Source organism: Micrasema longulum, unplaced genomic scaffold (assembly GCF_059751315.1).
Source record: "Micrasema longulum isolate JH-2025_06_02 unplaced genomic scaffold, ASM5975131v1 h1tg001617l, whole genome shotgun sequence".
Lineage (NCBI taxonomy): Eukaryota > Metazoa > Arthropoda > Insecta > Trichoptera > Brachycentridae > Micrasema > Micrasema longulum.
In genome coordinates, this window is record NW_028278798.1 from 96,713 (window position 1) to 116,277 (window position 19,565).

Sequence of the window (19,565 nt, forward strand, 5' to 3'; positions counted from 1 at the left end):
TCAGTTATTTCAATGTTTAGTTTATTCGTATATTATTATTTAATTAAATATTAGTTGAAACAGAAACTAATTATTATTGTGAAATTACTAATATCCTTGGTAATTATCCTGTAAAGGCCCATAAGTGCAATCTTGAAATACATATTTTTAAATAATATGGTCACGTGCAAATTTGATCTAGAAATGTAACCAAAATATAATTTAATGTCTCTCGCCATAAAGTGCACCTATGAAAATTGAATACCTCAAATAAAATCTCGATAAGAGTGATTTTTCAAATGTTGTTTACTTGTTTATGCTGCTCTATTATTTCAAATTTGCGATATCTACTCAAATAAAAGTGTAATTGGATTTGCAGTGAATAATTCCGTCTGTTAATAGGAGTACATCGGTGCCTTTTCATACTTACTTTTCAAATAAAACCCGTTTTTCGGAAGTTGTTTTTCCAACGAATATTAACGAGGATGTTCCAATTTATTAACCCTAAATGTTTTCGTTTGCAGAGATTCACCTTTTAAAAAATATATATTTATAAAAACTCTGTCATGTCATAATTTTAATTATATCACGTCTTATTTCTTCGGTATTGTATAATTGTATAATAATTATCTTTATATTGATTGTAGAACTGTAATATAATAAAACTTGTTGTTGCAAATATAAGATAGTGACCATGTATTTTGTAAGAAAGGAGTTAATGTTAAACATTTGTGCAACCATAAGACACATAAAAAAAATTCTAATGGTATATTAGTAAAATCAAAAACAAATGCTTATTTGGTACCTAAACTATTTTAATTAAATTCACACACGTTTTAGGACACTGACTTTGGGAAATCGTCCATAATAGAGATCAATGGCTTCCACTCAATTCAACCAACCGACGATCGCAGCGTGTGTTAAAAAATATTAAATGTAAACACCTACGTGTGCATAAACAAACAATTTTTTCAATGTTTTAATTTTTTAATAATCTTTTTAACAACAAATTTAAATATAATGAAATAAAAATAAAGCACACGTGTATAAAAATACATTTACACAGCATTTGACCAAAATAAAAAATGACTGCATACGACAGTATTGTATAGTGATAAAATATGTCGATAGTAAATACGGGTAATGTTTCAGTTCGAATTTAGTTAGATAATGTCATTTAAATTCTTTCCCTCCAAGAACGCTTTTATCACACTATTCACTTTTAAAGGATGATCTTGTTGAACAAAATGATTTGCATCCTTTAAAGAGTAAGTTTGTAAGTTATCTATTGATTGTTTAGCCATTTCTAAGAACTCAACGCCAAGATAATCGTCTTTTTCACCGAAGAGCAAAAGTCCAGGAGGATATTGTTTGGGTGATTTTTGTAGGTGGAGAACTCCGCAATTGGTTCGGTAGTAGTTTATTGCATGAGTCAAAGCCCCTGTAATAAAAAAAAAACATTTTAATGAAAAAAAAAAATATTTACCCGTTTCTTTTATGTATAAGAACAAGATTTCAGGATTATTACAATAAGTATGAGTGAAAAAACATGTACGTGGATGTCTTAGTACGTATTTTGTGATAGAGAAAAATATCATTTTTTAGCAAAACTATTTTTTAAGATGACAGAACTGAAAGTTATTGTTTGAAAACTTTCAATCCATCTTCGACGTGTTTTAAATTAGATTTCTAAGCAAACCTTTTTTTCATTTACAGTTTACGCTAAATATATAAAATAATTCAATTATCTAAAACTACCATTCTAAATGTATATCCACTAACCTGGTTTAGAAAACACATATTTAAACACATCAACGTCTTCTTTGGTAACATACTGTTTTAATTGGTCAACATTTTTATCGATGGCCATATCAAACTTTTTGAAATCGTTCATTGAAAGACCCAGTTCTGGTAAAAATGGCATTTGGAAGAAGAAGCAGTACCTGTAATTAATACATTTCTTTATCATACAACATTTGATAGATACACGAAGAATACAATGAGTGAAATAGAACCAGAATTATGGACAAGTGTTTTCATTGCAGGCAAATGCGCTAACCAATGCCTTACCATGTTAAATAATCTATGGCGGATTTCCCTTTTCTGGGTTTTTACCTTTGTTTTTATGGATATATTATTAATATAATTCAAGGGCATCCTATGTATATGAGATTTATTTATTCTTACCACGACTTGATAAATTGTCTGGGGTAAAATATCATGGATTTCGTCCAATCCTTGTGGTACGGACAGTTCATTATAATAAAGGATTCAACCATATCCACGTGGAAGTCTATGAAATTCCATGCTATTAGACCACCCCAGTCGTGTGCAACCAAGGTGCACTTCTCGCGTCCTGAAAATAATAAATATGTGAAATCAGAATCATAGTAAGACGAAAAAATTTAAAAAGCCTCTACCATCGTTCCCAAATTTGAGAGTGTGAATAATTGTGCGTTTGGCTTGGCTTGCGTCCACTTGCGAGCAATAAGGTATTTTGAGGTAATTTTTTTACTAAGAAAAGTTTACGATGGTAACCATATTATTATTATTAGAAGAGTTTTGACTTAACACGGAGTTTTCTAACAAGTCGGGACATTAAATAAATAAATATGTTCATGAGAAATTTCAATGTGTTATTAAAAGTTAATATTAGTTTTCAAGGTGTTATAAACTTACTTAATAAAGCATAAATAAATAAAAATTAATAATTTCCTCATAATAAAATTGTGTGTATAAAATAAATAAATAAATATTATATCCGTGCGACGTCAAATAAATTTTCAATAAAGGTTTAAAATACACATGTGTTGGGTTTATAGTCCATGATCGATGACACACACGTGCTAAATTATTTCTCCTGAAATATAAAGTCATGACTCCAAGAAGCAAGGCAGCGTTTTCTATTGAATTCAATTCATTACATTTTGTGGAACACGAGATCAAACGTTCTGCAGTACATTAACATTGTCCATACCATAGAGATATGAAGAACAACGTGGCCTATAAAGAGACCATAGAGCGTAGTCAATGCCCAGTTAGTCCAACAGTCCAGTGCAGTCCAGTATAGTCCAGTCACTCAGTCACTCAGTTCCAGCATGTAGTTCAAGTGGAGTCTTTTCAACTCCTCATCGCCGTTACACTCGCGCAACATGATTCACTTTGTATTCGCCATGTAATAAATACGCATTAAACAGCAACCTCGTGTCTTCTGTCAATATCTAACTGGGATAGGAGCTCCACCAACCTCAGCAATCATAATCCTACATATGCATGGCTTTCGAGCTCGTAACGGACGGACGCCTCGTCGTTTTACAGTTTTCATTCGTTTCGTTGAGTAACAAAAATGGTTGACTGGCCTAATGAATAAATTCCATTTTTGGAATACTAAGCAAAGTTCTGTATTTAAAATCCCATAGACAAAAAATATAAGAATCAGAAAAAAAGTTGTCTACGCTCGTGAATAAAAAAAAAACAATTCATTTCTAAAAATGTTTGTTATTAATTTGTTTTTATATTATTGTAAAAGCAAATACATTCAACATTTTAGTAAAACAGATTACACCTTAATTTACTTTACTTTTACTCTATTACTCAGAACGTCAATAATAACGGCGCAGAATCTTTGTATGATTTTAAATATTTATTTATGCTTTATTTAGTTTATAACATCAAATTGAGAATTAATATCATATTTCAATAACATTACCTTTAAAATGAAATTATTTATATGATTTTTTTCCAGTTGATTGTAAATATTTTAAGGCTTTCTATTTTGTAGGGCTTGGCTAGATACTTTAAACAAAAAGTGAAGACTCTTTCAATATATGCTAAATGCTAAATGCTAAATAAACATTTGCTAAAAATCTTAATGGTATTGCATGACTTTATTTAGATGGTATGGTATCTCTGAAATCTGTACCTTGCCTTATAATCATAGGTGAAATTTTCATAATCAAGAATTCAAAATCATCTGAGGTCATACGTCTATTTCGTTGATATTTTTTTATTTTAATTTCATTCAATCAAAAAAATATTTTAGTTTTCATGATTTACCCAGATATTTCAATTTTGGGGACATTTTTAACGAGTTAAAAATATTTTTTTATTAGAAAATGTGAATCAAGTTGGGTTAGAGTTGGCTTCGAAACTCGTACCTCTGATCCGTGATTCCGCAACATTAACCACAGGACAACGATCCGTCTATTTGTCACTATAATCTTTATAACTTATTTGATTTTATTCAAATTATCCAAACAAAGCCCCTTTACAAAAACTAAGGTTCTTATTATGTACAATGTATATTAGTTTAAAAATAACTATTCTAGTAAGGCATGGTACTTTGTATCTGCAGGTTGAGATAAATAATTTGCAAATACGCAATTATTAAAATATTGTAAGCAGATAAAAAATACTGTTGTCTTATATGACGAATAGTTTAAATAGCATCGGTTTTTAATTAAAAAATTTACCTACTTACCAAGAGCTAAAACAAGCTGATGAATATCTTCAACTAATTTTCTGATTTTATAATTAGACATCTTGTCAAATTTTTCGGATTCGCCGTAACCTCTCATATCAACTGCGACGGCCCTGAAAAACAATTTAATATTAAGTATTGTAATTATTGCAAGTCGATAAATTGTGTCTTTTAATAAATTATATTTAATAAATTCAATTGAACGTAATTATAATTTAAAAAAAAAAAAAAAATTTTTTTTCACCATATGGAACAATCTACGGCGTGTATGAGCTGTCATTGGCTTGTTTCTGTGATCACTTTACAGACTGTGTAATATTCACCGTTCTGTATATATTTGAACATATCCATTTGGTTAATTATTTTTTTAAATTTTTCAATCAGTAAATGTGTACAAAAATTTGGATACACTCGGATAATGATGAAATACAGGTACGTTTCTTGTAGAATAAATCAATTGAGTGCTTTGAAAAATTGTGTTTTTTTTTCTGGACATGATAACAAGCATCATATCCCACACTGTATGGTGCATAGAGCACTGTATTGGTACACCAAACGCATCGAATCTCGATCATCTCTTACACTTAAAGTTTGTTAACTCAAACGTATTTCCAACGCAGGTTTCATAGCGTCATCGCTTATGAGAAGGGGAGTGTGCACATTAATAGGACAGACCATGAATGGGACAATCGTCTTGCAGCCAAACTTACTGTCTCAAAAAAAGCATTTAAAAAATGCTACATCAGCACCTCGATAACAACGGATTAACCTATAAACCGCAGTTCTTTGCTGGCAGTGAAGCAAGCCAAACGCATTTCAAGTTTTTTGGGAAAAAAACTAAGTTTTTGCATTTAACTTGTAGAAAAATATTTTTTATAAGTTTTTCTATTTATCTGTTTAAAGCAAATGTTTAAACTGCAATTACAATTTTATAAAAAACGAATATATGTACAAACAGAAGCGTCTAAATATTATATGAAGGTGACTTTTTTTTGTTAAATCATTTTTTTTAACCAATCTTGTGTTTCAATATATTATGTCCTATTCAAGGTATACTAGTGTCCCATTCATGGAAAAGTGTTTATGAATAGGATATAATAAATTGTTTAGGTAGTAAATTTTTAATTGTTTTTAAATAATGAATTGCATATTTGTTACTTAAAGATTAAATAAACAAAAACCAAGCTTACTTTTTGTGATTTCGTCAAAGAGGAAAAGTAAGAAAGATCAAATCAAAAATGTCCCATTCATAGGCACTCTCTACCATTCTTTTCCTGTCAGTAAGCTGGCCAATCACAAACGCGTGGAATGGCGAAATCGAAGGAACTAATCACAGCGGAGTTTCTGAACGCTTTAAAAATGTTAAGCTTAGTAAAATAGTACAAATCAACTCTTATCATCGCCAGCCAAGTAGTGTAAAAGGCACTGCAATATTGTAAACCAATAGCAGCGGATCTAGATATTTTTTGTTATATCAAAGGTAAAGTGGTCAGTCATACGCTTCAGGTGCCAGTTCAAGAGCAATGCAGTGTAGAATCATCTTTAAAAGCAAAATTTACGTCCATCCTGCCAGGGTTACAATTGTGAATCTTTTCGCCGGGGTAGACAAGAAAGAAATTCAGTGATTTTAATTTATTGCATGCGATTATACCTTGCTTCATATATGGTCACACTGATGATAAAACGTCAAATTAATGTCAAAATTTAAAATTTCAATTATAAAAATTAGTTTGAAAACGGAAAAAAACGAATACGGTTTGGTCAATTCATCCTAATTAAATGTTTTGGGTAATGCTTAAAGTCGCAATAACGTTCCAAATTAACATCATCATGTTTGGTTTCACGTGTTTGCATTTTTTTAACGTTTAATTATTATTGTGACCACATATGAAACAAAGTGTTGTCGCGTGCAAAAAATAGAAATCCTCAAATTTCTTCCGTCTCTACCGCGCAATGAGATTTATAATTGCACCCCTGGAAAGAGAACTAGGACTTCAAATGTGGTGGGTGAATAAACCAACCACTACATAACTAGGTGGACTTATCTGCCCTCGATTTCCTTTTTTGAGAGTAGCCATCGAGTCAAAAACTCTCGTTTGGGGTACTGGTTCTATTTTACATACAACACTGTATTCTGCTTCTGCCCTGACACCATTATTAATTTGCAGTCCCAACAAGCAAAAATAATTAATACACAAAAATTATGAAATGTGAGATATCCTAAGGGGGACAGTGAACTGGTTAAACCAGATGATGTAAGAGCGCTCGCCCGCCCTTTTTGCCCGGCTGTTGTAAAGGATTACTACAGCCCCACCACACTATGCTCCTTGCGCTGCTCATCACTATGCTCCTCGCGCTGCCGCCCTTTCGCCCAATTTCTCGCTCTCTGCCCACACACTGCTCTACTCACGCAATTAATCGCGACGCTGCGCACTTGTCATTTGTCTTTACTATACAATGTAACTGTGGCTGCGTGCGCGCTATGCATTTTTAGAAAGGCTTATTATATCAATGTCATACAAAGAAATATACCCCATTCAAAAATGACGCTTGCGTTTTGTGTTAGCGCTCGATGCGTACTGCAATCACGCTTTTATGTGGCCAGCCACTCGGGCTCATATTGCCGGTCCTTTGACTCGCGCTCAAAAAACTGACAAATATGGAGCGGTGGACACGACGAGGAGCATGACGTGCGCCATGACGGGTAATGTTGCCACACTACGTCTATGCCTCCTTTCCTCGCTACTTCCCATCCCACTCGTCGAGTGTGTGGCAGGTCCATAAAGGATCTGGGCTTAAAGGGGTTGATTTAGCAATATGGAGCACTCGCTCTCCACTCAGTTGCCAGGCTTTTTAATGGCCGAGGCTTGAAGGGCGATAACTATTTTACGGGGACCCGTCACAATAAGATCTACATAGGTCGCAGTGATGTCAGGAGCTTACATAGCACTGCACCCCATTTTTCAGAATAAGAATACGAAACGCGAGGTATTTACATAAAACTTACGAATATGGAAATTAAATTATAATTTTAAATGTCTGCGTAGTTATCTTTGATATAAAACGCTATTATTTTGACGAAACTTTATATTCAATGTGAAAACGACGTCTAATAAATTTTTATATGGCTTGGGTCTTAAAGGGACGATATCGAATCGCAACATTAAGCCTGAGTAATTTTACAAATATTTTGTGACGCTGTAATATATGTTTGAGGTGTTTGAAACTATTTTAAATATAAAAAAACACCACCACGTATGTATGCGTTTTGTAATATTTAAACATACGTATTTTTTTATTGTCATCAACCCTCTCCAAATTGTTGCAAAGAAAAAATTAAATTCGACATTCGCCCTCTTAGACCCAAGACAAAGTATTATACGAGTACCTTATAAAGTCACGATAATAATACATTTCTATCGCCTCGTTAAACACAATAAAAAATGCAATTTTAAAACACGCGGATGTAAATTGTAAATAAAATTATATTGCACTGACCCCAAAAAATTAATGTTATCTTCTTTCTGATAAAAATATGTATAAATATTTCACCTGCATAATCAATTTGCAATAATTGTGTACTTTTCAACCATTTTATAAAATTTAACCAACAATTATTTGATCATGTGTTTTGGTGATGTAATTTTGAACGATTACATGTTTTTTGTGTAGTTTAGTGATCCATCTTCTTTGAGCTATGCATGAAATACTGGCCTTGATTCCGGCATCAAATATATTTAGTAATACATTTTTCTTTAAATGTTACTAAAATAATTGTACCCGTTTCGAAATCTACCGGTATCTTCGTCAGGACACTAATTTTACTAACATGTGAATCACACTACACTTTTTCTCCATAGCAGTAGTTTCACAAAAATAATGGTTAAATACAATTATTTACTAACTTTTCATAAAATGTTTGATATTAACGATACGCATTTTTTAGAGAAGGGAAAATGGAAATCAAGCGATAAAAATTGTAGATGTATCCAGTAAGATTTTTTTATGCCTAGTTCGTAGGCGAAATAGTTCAGTTGAATGCCGTCATGCATATGGCATTTGGGATATGTCATTGTCAAAGCGTATTATCTTATTTTTTAACCCTAGTTTGAGGTATGCTCCAACGTATTTTAATCACAAATGTTTATGACTACCAACAAATAATAAAAAAAACACTAAAATTGTGAAAAAAAAAAGTTCTGAATGCTTGAAGGTCAACTTTGGGAAAAATATCAATAAAGTATAAAAATTGACATATCTCACTATGAAACCTTAGCTAAGGAAAGTAAGGTCCAATAATTAAAAAATGACCTCCTCTATATGCAAATTTGCTATGGCGGGTTCAGTTCCAGTCACATGTACATGAAAACTTAGATTAGAAAGTCCGGTACGCTCCGCCCGTGAAAATTTTGTGTTTGTTGCGTTTTCAAAGTAGCCGTATTTCTGTATAATATTCTCGCACATTTTAATATGGCGGGAAATTTTCCATCCAAGTTTTTTATATTTAATTTGAATATTTAAAGTAAATGTGTATTATATAACTAGCTTTTACCCGTGGCTTTGCTCACTTGGTATAAGGGAGAAATAAATTAGTTGTGCCGTTTATTACTGTGTGTCCGTTTATCGATATGAATTTTCCAGATGGAAAAATATAATTTATCGGGATTGAAAGTAGCTTGGTCTTCCAACTATCGCTACAAAAGGAACACAATGATTCGTTAGAGTATGGTGACACAGAAGCGTGTTTCTGTTCACAAATCCGAAATCCAATTACAAGACCAAAAAGAAAATCAAACCAAACTAACCGCAAATAAAGTAGTCTTTTTTTCCACTATGGCCTTCTACCAAAACATGATCACATCGGCCAAAAACAAGTAACATGGATTTACAAATTATAATAAACATAATTACAAGACAAACATAAAGGAATAACACGAAAAAAAACAATACACAAGAAAAATATATGTACATTAATATCATAAAATGATCATTGTAATAATGAACATATAACTAACTAACTAACTAACTAACTAACCATCACGCCATTTCCCCGGAGGGGTAGGCAGAGAGGATAGAACGCCATACCACTCTGTCCTGGCACACTTCCTTTGCTTCCTTCACATTCATACATCTTCTCATGCACGCACGTCGATTATTCCGACTTTTCACATGACCACTTTCAAGAATTTGTTGTACTTGATCATGCCATGTCTTTCTCGGCCTTCCTCGACTTCTACAACCAGACACATTCGCATCATAAATCTTTTTAGCCGTTCTTTCATCATTCATTCGCTCCACATGACCGAACCATCGCAAAAGACCTTTCTTAATTTTGTCGATAATGCTTAACTCAGCCTTGCATTCTGCTCTAATTTCGACATTAGGGCACCTATCATACATTGTTTTTCCGCACATTCGCCTGAGGGATCGCATTTCAACGTAAGTAAGTCAATTTTAGAGATTTAACGAATTAATTTCAAATTGATTATTTTTCACATCCCCTTTGCCGCCAACTAATTATCAAATAATGTTACTCATTGTTAATATATTACATTTATTTAAATTCTGGATAAAAAGGGTATCCTATTTTCCTTCTCACTTCTCCGGCCATTCCTATGCAAAAAAATATGTCAAGCTCAGTTGAGACGCGAAGGAAACACACAAAACAAACAAAAAAACAAACAAACACAATATTAGTACGGATTCAGGTAACTAGAAAATGGCTGAAGAGAATAACGGTCGCCAGAGTCGAATCGGAATTTTTTTAATAAAACTGATTTTTAGGATAAAGGGCTAAAATAACTAAAAAGTGGATCATGCGGTAACTTTTCGTCCGATTACGTTCTGATTTTGGATTACTGTCATGTCTCTTCAGACGTAAAGAATTGTACAATTCTGTGATATGTACATCTGCAGAAATAAAATATTCGATATATACTTAGATATACTTCAGAGAGTCAAAAATATATAGAAAAATATATAAATTAAATTGATATTTAATTAAAGCTGTGACGATGTTTAAGGTAACGTGTATTTTAGTATTTACGCGTTAAAGTGAGTTTCCTTATGAAGAGACGGACACATCTCCAAACCGGTAGATATTGAACAAAAAGCCGTTAATTGAGGATCGTTTTTACAAAACACGATATTTACTCCGCATGGCGATTTTGGTTTAAAAAAAATTGATCGAATACCTGAGAAAAAATACTTGCCAAAAGACGCTTAAAACCAGCTTAAAAATATCAAAGTCTTCTAGTTTTTTAAAACACGATATTTTATCGCGTATATTAATCCCTAATATCATTTATTTTATAGTAGATGCTAATGAAATGAAAGATAATAAAATAAAATTTAATTTAATTAAAAAAAAATAAAAACCACACTTTATATAAATTATAGATGAGATTAGTTTCAAGCTAAGTTGTAAGATGAACTTTTGAAAACAAAAAATTTTCACGCAATTTGACGCGAATCACAAAACACCCTCCCTGAAAAATGATGTTTCAAGGAATGTCGAGTTTTGAAAAAACGATACTCAGTTGGCAATATTGTTTAATATCATTTATACCACTTATTTTAAAAATACAAATGTGACTTTACCAATAGTCCTTGGAAAATTCTCTCAGTTGATATCGCCAAGAGTACCAAAATTCAGGAAAACCATGGATGAACAGCATCAAGGGTTTGTCTCGGCCTCCGTTTTCCACATAGTGAAGACGGACATTCTGAAAAAAAGTTATGACATCACCTGAGAAATATTTTTGTTGTAATCTTGCAAATACATGTATATTGTTTTTAGTACAGGTGGGCACTCACCACTCACGTGAAAAGTTCAATAAAAGTAAAAAAAGGCGACAATCAAAAGATGAAAGAATTGAAGAAATATGAATGTTTAAACATAAAAAAAAAAGAAATATTACAGTGTGCAAAGAGGTCACATAAACCAGCCAATAACAAGTCGTAAGCCCTGTAATTGCCTAGATTTTCATACATCGTTCTCTTAAATGTTCTCGATCACCTTTGTAATACGTAAATCTTATTAACTCTCTAGAGAGTTAAATCTAGTCTTTCCTACGCTCATAATATTTTGAAAATAATAATTTGGACAAACTCAAAATATTTCAAAAATAATATTATCTTAAATAGCTTTGTATCAACTTTGCAACAATTGGCATGTTAATTGATTCATTATTTTAATTTAACAAAGTACACTAAAATTCTATATTTCAGTTCGATGATAACTTCAGCCTGTTTAAGTACACCAATGAAATGATTTTATGAATATTATGTGAATTTTTCATTCTAAGGCGATTTGAAATGAAAAAATGAATGATTTAAAACAATCACAATTAAATTATTATTAAAAATTACAATAAAATAAATATAAAACAACTTTGTCTTTAAACACTTTTTTTTCCTTTTCTACCGACCAGTTTCAAAGCTGCACAAGATTCTTTATCAAGGTATATTAACTAATTAATCTTGTCCTATTTTATTTTAACAGTGATTACTAAATACAATATTACATCGGGGTTTTTTTTTAAAATTTCGATTTAATTGTTTTAACATTTGATATTGATTTTAAGATTTCTGGAAGATTATTAACGTTCTTTTTTCTCAATATACGAGTATGAAAAGTGATTTAAAGCTGCAGTTGTAAATTTAATTATTTTGAAATCTAAGGTTTCGAGGCTTTTGTAAATTAAAAAGTTTTTCTGCTTTAAAAGCTTAGATAATACATATTTTTTTATAGATATCATAAATTGAGGATATGCCAAGTTCTTAAAAGAATACATTAAATTAAAAGGGGGAGTTCTAAGCTTTTTAAATATAGTTGTAATGATGTTTTTTTGGGCAGTAAAAAGTGGAATTATACTTAAATATGCATTGAAACTGAAACTGAACCAAATGTATCTTAACTGTATTGTAATTAATTAAATAAATATTTTACACGGCTTGCAGATCTCAAAATTATCAATGCCCGCACCCCATAGTGCATAAAGCATTACATTGGTGAAACCAAATGCAACATTTCTCGATCATTCTTAACATGAATTAAGGTGACCATTCTTACACTTGTTCCAGCCCAGGGCCTGTAATATACTGTAGTGTACAGTCACCCTTTAAATAAATGGTTCAAGAATTTGCCAGGAATCAAATTTGGGACCTCAAGCATGTTACGTATACGTGTCAATCCCACGAGGCAAACTTACCTTCAGTCAATATCCTTTTTCAAAATTTTACCTGAGAGAAGCCATCGATTCAAAAATAATTGTCGAGGACTGTGGTTCTATTTTACTCTCCGAACTTTATTTTTCATCTGCCCGGGCACGAAATTCTCTCCATTAGTGGAAAGATTTGAGAAAAATAACATACTAAAAAAAAAGTAACAAGGAATTTAACCCGTAATATGCCATCTCAAACCGGTACTTTGATTATTGCACCACGAGGTCTTATTTAATATTGAAATATTATACTATGTAATTCAAAACTCAGTCGTTATACACCCGCGTAAAACAAATTGGATACACGTTTGAGACTACACGTGTCGGTGTTAGACAAATAATGTTTTCTCTTGTTATGTTAAATTCCTTAAATCTTATATCGCAAATCGTAATCAACATCAAGATAAAATGGTTAATGATTTTTGTCTAAAAATACAAAACTATCATCCGAATCGTTTCCTTATTCAAATTATGATGAAGATGTTTTATATTCTTAGATAAAAATATATAACATAATATTATTGAAATAAAATTAGTTGAATCATTTCATCTTGATTTGTGATTTTAATTGCAGTCCGTATGAATGTATTTTGTTACATGAAAAGCAGAGGATCAGTGGCCTTATTCTGTAACTATGTAATTTGTTTCGTAAATTCATTCGTACCGTATGAGAGGAGACGAGAGCGAAATACGACTTTGATTGCGTTAAAGTGAGACGGATATATGATGAACGAACGAACCTACGAAATGAACTTGTGACAGAATAAGACTGCAGTTTCACACTGTAGGTGTCAGTCCAGGAGCAACAAAATATTGCCGAGTTGAACCACCTTTAAAACTAATTTTTCACGTCCATTCTGAGAGGAATTGAACCTAGAACCTCAAGCGTGGTAGGCAAACGTGTCAAGCACTACACTACGAGGCGGACTTATCTCCGCTCGATGTAGTTTTTCAAGATTTTTACCCGAGAGCAGCTATCGACTCGAAAACACTCGTCAATGGTTTTGGTTCTATTTCACACATAAAACTCCGCTCGTCATCATATTGTTCTTATTATTTGTGTCGTACATTTTATTTCTCTAAGTGAATGAAGAATATATTTTTATACAGGTGTTCTTTAAACCCTGTCACATCCGAAACCACGATGATCAGTATGACCAAGAAGACATATTGGCTCATAAAAATCAATTTTTAGAATTAATAAAATTTACAAAAATAAAATATTTAAAAAACAAATGGTTGCTTACTTCTGCAAGGGTGAAGAGAGGAGAGGGGAAGGGGAAGTCTGATACACCGTCAACCATATTGTTACGCCCCCCTCGCTTCTCCCCTGCAGAAGTAAGCAACCATTTGTTTTTTTTTTACTTATATTTTTTTTTAACAATTCTGCTTTCTAAATATTGCTTTAACTATGCAAATATGTCTTGTTGCTCATACTGATTATCGTGGTTTCGGATGTGACAGGGTTTAAAGAACAACCTGTATATGTAAAATATAATTTAAAAAAAATAAAAATGCCTCGAGTAAAACCTCGAATAAACGGCAGTAAGCGCAAATAGTGTTACTTAGAAATATGAGGGTTTGAAGATTGTACTTTGCTTGAAAAACTGGGTTATTTGAATGTTTTTTTTAAAATTTTTTATGCATTGATGTTTTAATTTAAGCTAAATTCTCTTTTACACTTTCAAGCTTGTGAAAAATGACATTGCTTTGCATTGAAACCTCATAAATAAAAAAATTACACTCACGGTACGAAGTGAAAAATAATTTTTGAACACGTTTTTTTTTTTTTTTTAATAAAAATCCTATCGCTAGCATTTTATATAGGTTTTTTTGTTTGCTAATTTAAGTTAGTTTAGCTGTTTCGAAACACGTTTTTTTTTATTTATTACAGAAATCTTATTTCACTTTCCCTTTAGCAAGCTCATTACGATCAAATTTAATGACCTTTTGAATTCAATTGATGAAATGAAGAGAACTATTACGTCATGTAAAGAGCAATCATATGACGTAAATAATAAATAACCAAATAATATCCCATAATGGACCACACGTGTATTAATTCAACAATGTTTTCACTAATGAAATCCACGTGTCAAGCGCTAATTATACATTAGGCAAGAATATCAAACACTGATTACTAATGACAGATTATTACTGAAATGCTAATTAAGCAAAACATTTTTTGATGGATATGGATATTATGAACCTAGATTTCGGCAAAAATATTTTAAGCAATAATAGACATATACCTAGAAAGTAAGTTCCGTTTTTATTTCTTGCCATCGCAGCTCTGCGATCACAGTTTTGCGCATGTGTGGTACTTACCATGACCTATTGCGAAGGGATTGACACCGTTATGACTTAACTGATTATTGTGTACGTTTCGTGGTGCTTGTTTGAAATGCCGAAAAGTCTCGCAGCTTAACATGTGTGATAATGTCTGAAATTAATTTTCTTCATAGGAAGAACAATTAACCAGTCCGCATTTATCAACAGATCTGTGAGGTGTATGGAAAACACGTGATAAGTGTTTTAATGGAAAGCAGATTGGTGAAACAGCTCAATGAAGGTCATGATAATGTGCACGTAAACGTACGAAATGGGCGTCCATCTTTGGAAAACAAAACCAAAATTTAAAAATTACGCTCTCTCTTTTCGAATTTCCCAATATTTCATGATCACTTCTTCAGGAAATCGTTAATGCTAAACTGGGTTTTTTAAAACTTTGTGCTGAAAACTCTTACTGAGGAACAAAAAAATCCCATCGCAGGCCGCACCTTTTTATTAAGAGGGATAGAATAAGACAAGTGCCTACAAAATGGTGGAAGTTATGTAAAAAATAGTTTAAGGTCAAAAGATTTTTTCACAATATTTTTTTCTAAATATGTGTCGTCAAACGGAACATCTTTTTTGAAAATAACTTATAGATTCGGAGTTCGCAAGTTCCGGAGAAGAATACTAGGAGTACCCCAGAAAAACGCCATAAATACGACTTAAAAAAATTCTTTATGATTGTCACGGTATTGTTTATAAAACCATTTGATATTGGAAATTTTCACCTAATTTAATACATTTTTTCTTAAAATACTCTTGCAAAAGGATGCTATATAACATCGCGCTCCTTTTGCTGCTACACATTGAATAACACTGGTTTTAAGTCACTTAATTTGTAAGCGAGATGATACAGTGGGGAGTCGGGAGGGAGAACGCATGTTAAATGTAACTCACAAAATCCAGATTTTCGTAGTTATTGCGGGAAATAATTGACCGCAAAGCAAGAAGCACACGTGCGAACTGACCATGGCGCATCGTATCGAAGATTCTTAAACTGTAGAGCAAATGAATTGTTATGTTTGCTGTTTGCACTGGGGAAAAGCAAAGATTTGTCTTTGTGAATAAATATGGGAAGAATTTGGCAGAAAAATGTTTAAAAAATGTTAACACATTATCAATATTATGGTGTAGGATTGTGCAAAAAAATTAAATCTTTATGTTGATTAACAAAAAAAATATTCTGTCTCAGGGACCCTAAATACCCCCTTAGAATTGAAATTGAAGAAACATCTTCTTTTGAAATATAAACCTTCTATATTATAAGCAAGGTAAAAAATAATGCCTCTGCCATAAAAAAAATAAAAATAAAAAAAACCCCTAAGATCCGAAAAGGTTATTGATGGCTATTCTCAAGTGAAAATTCTGAAAAATAAATCGAATAGAGTAAAGTCCGTCTTACAGCGTAGGCGATGACCCGTTCGCCTACCATGCTTGAGGTTCTGGGTTCGATTCCTAGGAGGGATAATATATTTGTTTATATGGTAGTTTTACACTAAAATATTTTACTGTCCCTGGACTAGTACCTGAGGAGTAAGACTAATTACTGTACCTTCCTGTAATAGTGCCCTATGCACCATCGAATGTGGATATATGTTTGGTAAAAATTATGTAAATAAACAATAATGACGATTTTTCACAAATAATAGTAGGTTTATTTGTACCTAATTACAAATTACATCAAAAGCTCAATAATCCAAATCTGCTAAGGCTTCATGAATGGTACCTTATATCTACTGGCTTAGATTATTTTTCGTCACGTTTTATAAAATTTATACGTAGTGACAATATTGAAATTTTAAAATTAAATAATATATTTAACCATTATTTTAAGTATTTCAAATAAAGCTTGTGTCGATATTTATATTAATGAAATTATGAATAAGGCATATCAAATTATAGGTTTTTTAATGCGGATGTCTAATGAAATATTTATTAAAACATTAACACTGCTTTATAACACATATATGAGAAGTCAGTTGGAGATTTCTTCTATTATATGGAATCCCCAGTATAAGATATATATTAATACTCTAGAAAGGTTACAGGAAAAAAAAAGAATTTAATAGAATACAAATTTGATTGTACTCCAAATGCAATTCAAACTTTGGAGAACAGAAGATGATTGCAGATCAATTATTCACATTTAAACGTGTGAACAATGTCATAGATTGCCTTAAACTTACAAGTTCTTTACAATATCTTGTGCCCGACAGGACAAGACTCCAAACAACATTCAATTTGTCGATACCTTGGACAAATTTTAGAAATAATCTTTTTTTCAATAGAGCATGTCATTATTACAATACTGTTCTCTCCGGTCACGCAGACATTTTTCATCTTTCCCATACTAAATATAAAATATTACTTATAGGCGTTGATAAAACGCATGTATAATTATATGAGCATGTCATTAAAATTGTATATCCATGTTTACGTTTTGTACCTTCTTCAATATTATTACATAAGTTGTTTTTTTTTATTTTCGTTTACATATTGTATTTGCAGTATATGAATTACTAACATTTCTTTACTTTTAAACAACTAAGAAACTATAGTGCAGGACACGCGAGCAAGAGAAAAAACTTTTTTTTTTAGATGTCATCGAGAATCGAACCCTGAACCCTCTGTGGGTGAGGCAGGCATCTTAGCAATAACGCCACGGGGCCGCCTTATATATTTTATATTTAAATTAATAACTCAATATATTTTCTTAGTTCTATTTCACAACTACCTGTATAACATAAATAAATATGCCAACAGAAATGGAAACCTTACCGAGAAAAATTGAGACGTCTAGGCATTTACCTGTGGTTCGTTTTATCGCTTATCATGTAAAATTCATCATTCTATTTTTTTTCGTACATCCATATTTCTTCAATTCTTTCATCCGTCAATTTTAAGAACACAATAAAACCAATAAAAAAATTCCAAATTTAGCTTAGAAACAATAAAATTTTAAAAAATGGCGATAAAAAAAGATGTATCAATATTATTATGCAGTTCTTATCATTAGATAAAATTAGCATAGTAACTGATTACGCAAATTTAAATGCATTCGTGAAAATGATTACATACAGGCAATGGAAAATATGTACAAGTAGATTATTTTATGGAAAAGGGGTGCAAAAATGATTTTAAATAATTTACCTGTAACTGTGCAAATCCGTGAGATCCCCATGAAGGGTCTAAAAGACATGGTGGAGGCTTTTCTCTATGCTTTATTCTCCAAAATTTGTTTTTAGGGTGGGTGAGTGCATGGAAACACAGCCAACAACAAAAACCAAAACTGTAGATTAGAGAAAATGTGTATATGATGCATTTGAAGAAAAATAACACCACTGCGTTCATTTTTGGCACAAATAATCACTGAACAATAAACTCGCAAAATTACTCACAAAACAACTTCACAGTAGCATTTTTACGATTTTTAATGCGTTATAATCGCACAAGTTACACAACACGATTGTTTATTTATTTAGAGCTTATGCTTAACAATTTAAGGCGCTATTGATAATATTTTTAAGATGGTCAAGATAAAACCAAGCGGTTGTTTAAATTAATACAAACATATTTTCAAAACGCAGCGATTTTCCGAATTATCATCAGTACCAATTTTTTTTAAGTAGAGTAGTATTTACTATACTTAAAGTTTGTTTTCACTAGTACGGTCACATTTGAGCCGTTTTTTTAGTTACCGGCTTTTAAATGTAAAAAGAGATTCATAATAATGTAATGCTCTTTATTTCTTTGCGCGTGTACCGCTCGGTAGATGGTGTCGCTTGGAATGCGCGGAGAAATTCGCGGTACAGCGCAAAGTTAGCAAGCAGTAAAGAGGGATAGTAAGAAGGGATAGATAGGAAGCTAAGTACGTATTGCTTCGCATGTATTACGCATATTATAGTACATAAGTAAGTTTAGTTAAACAAATTCTCAATTGTTAATTGATTATTCATTAAGTTCATTTTTCAATGTTTGAAGCACTAACATTATTATTCAATATATTAAAATGAAATAAGATACAAGTTTTTAACCAACCAGAGGTGGTATTCCAAAAGCTCCCGCAGCCGTATTATCTCGTGTATTTACATACAAAATACATGAGATAAAGTTGTAACCAGTTTGTTTCTTTGTTCGGTTCTTGTTCTTGTTCTTCAGGAAATAGAAATAGTGTTTTTCCGAAACTAGTTGTTTTTTAAAAAAATAAAGTTATACGTAAAAATAACTAACAATTTATTGATTTAGTTATTGATTTATCATATAACTTTTATACATTGATAATATATTGAACGTCTTGTTTGAATTAATCTTCCTACATATCAAAAACAGAACGCTGTTTTTTTTACAAATTGCTTAAAAAAACAATCATCTTTCAATGTCCGATCTCTAGTTGGAATATATGGCGTCCACAAAGAACCTCCAGACGTCTCTGTCAGCTGCCAGCTTATGTGCACCCTCACAAGTCAGGTTCGCATCCCGTGCTTCTGACACGAACCGCCAACGAACAGTCAGCAGCGAAGTCCAGGACGTCGAGAACCTTATGCTTC

The 19,565-nt window shown here is 31.9% G+C and overlaps 1 protein-coding gene across 1 annotated transcript; it reads right to left on the reverse strand.

Annotated features, from left to right (window-relative positions):
• Nucleotides 1–945: 945 nt before the first annotated feature.
• LOC148274602 (epoxide hydrolase 4-like) lies at nt 946–18,828 on the reverse strand. Its single transcript, XM_088236893.1, has 6 exons — nt 18,169–18,828; nt 11,060–11,184; nt 4,460–4,572; nt 2,167–2,335; nt 1,762–1,922; nt 946–1,420 (listed from the first exon to the last, which is right to left on the reverse strand). The coding sequence occupies exons 1-6, from the start codon at nt 18,367–18,369 to the stop codon at nt 1,143–1,145; spliced, it is 1,047 nt and encodes a 348-aa protein (XP_088093019.1). The 5' UTR covers nt 18,370–18,828; the 3' UTR covers nt 946–1,142.
• Between the last annotated feature and the right edge of the window lie 737 nt (nt 18,829–19,565).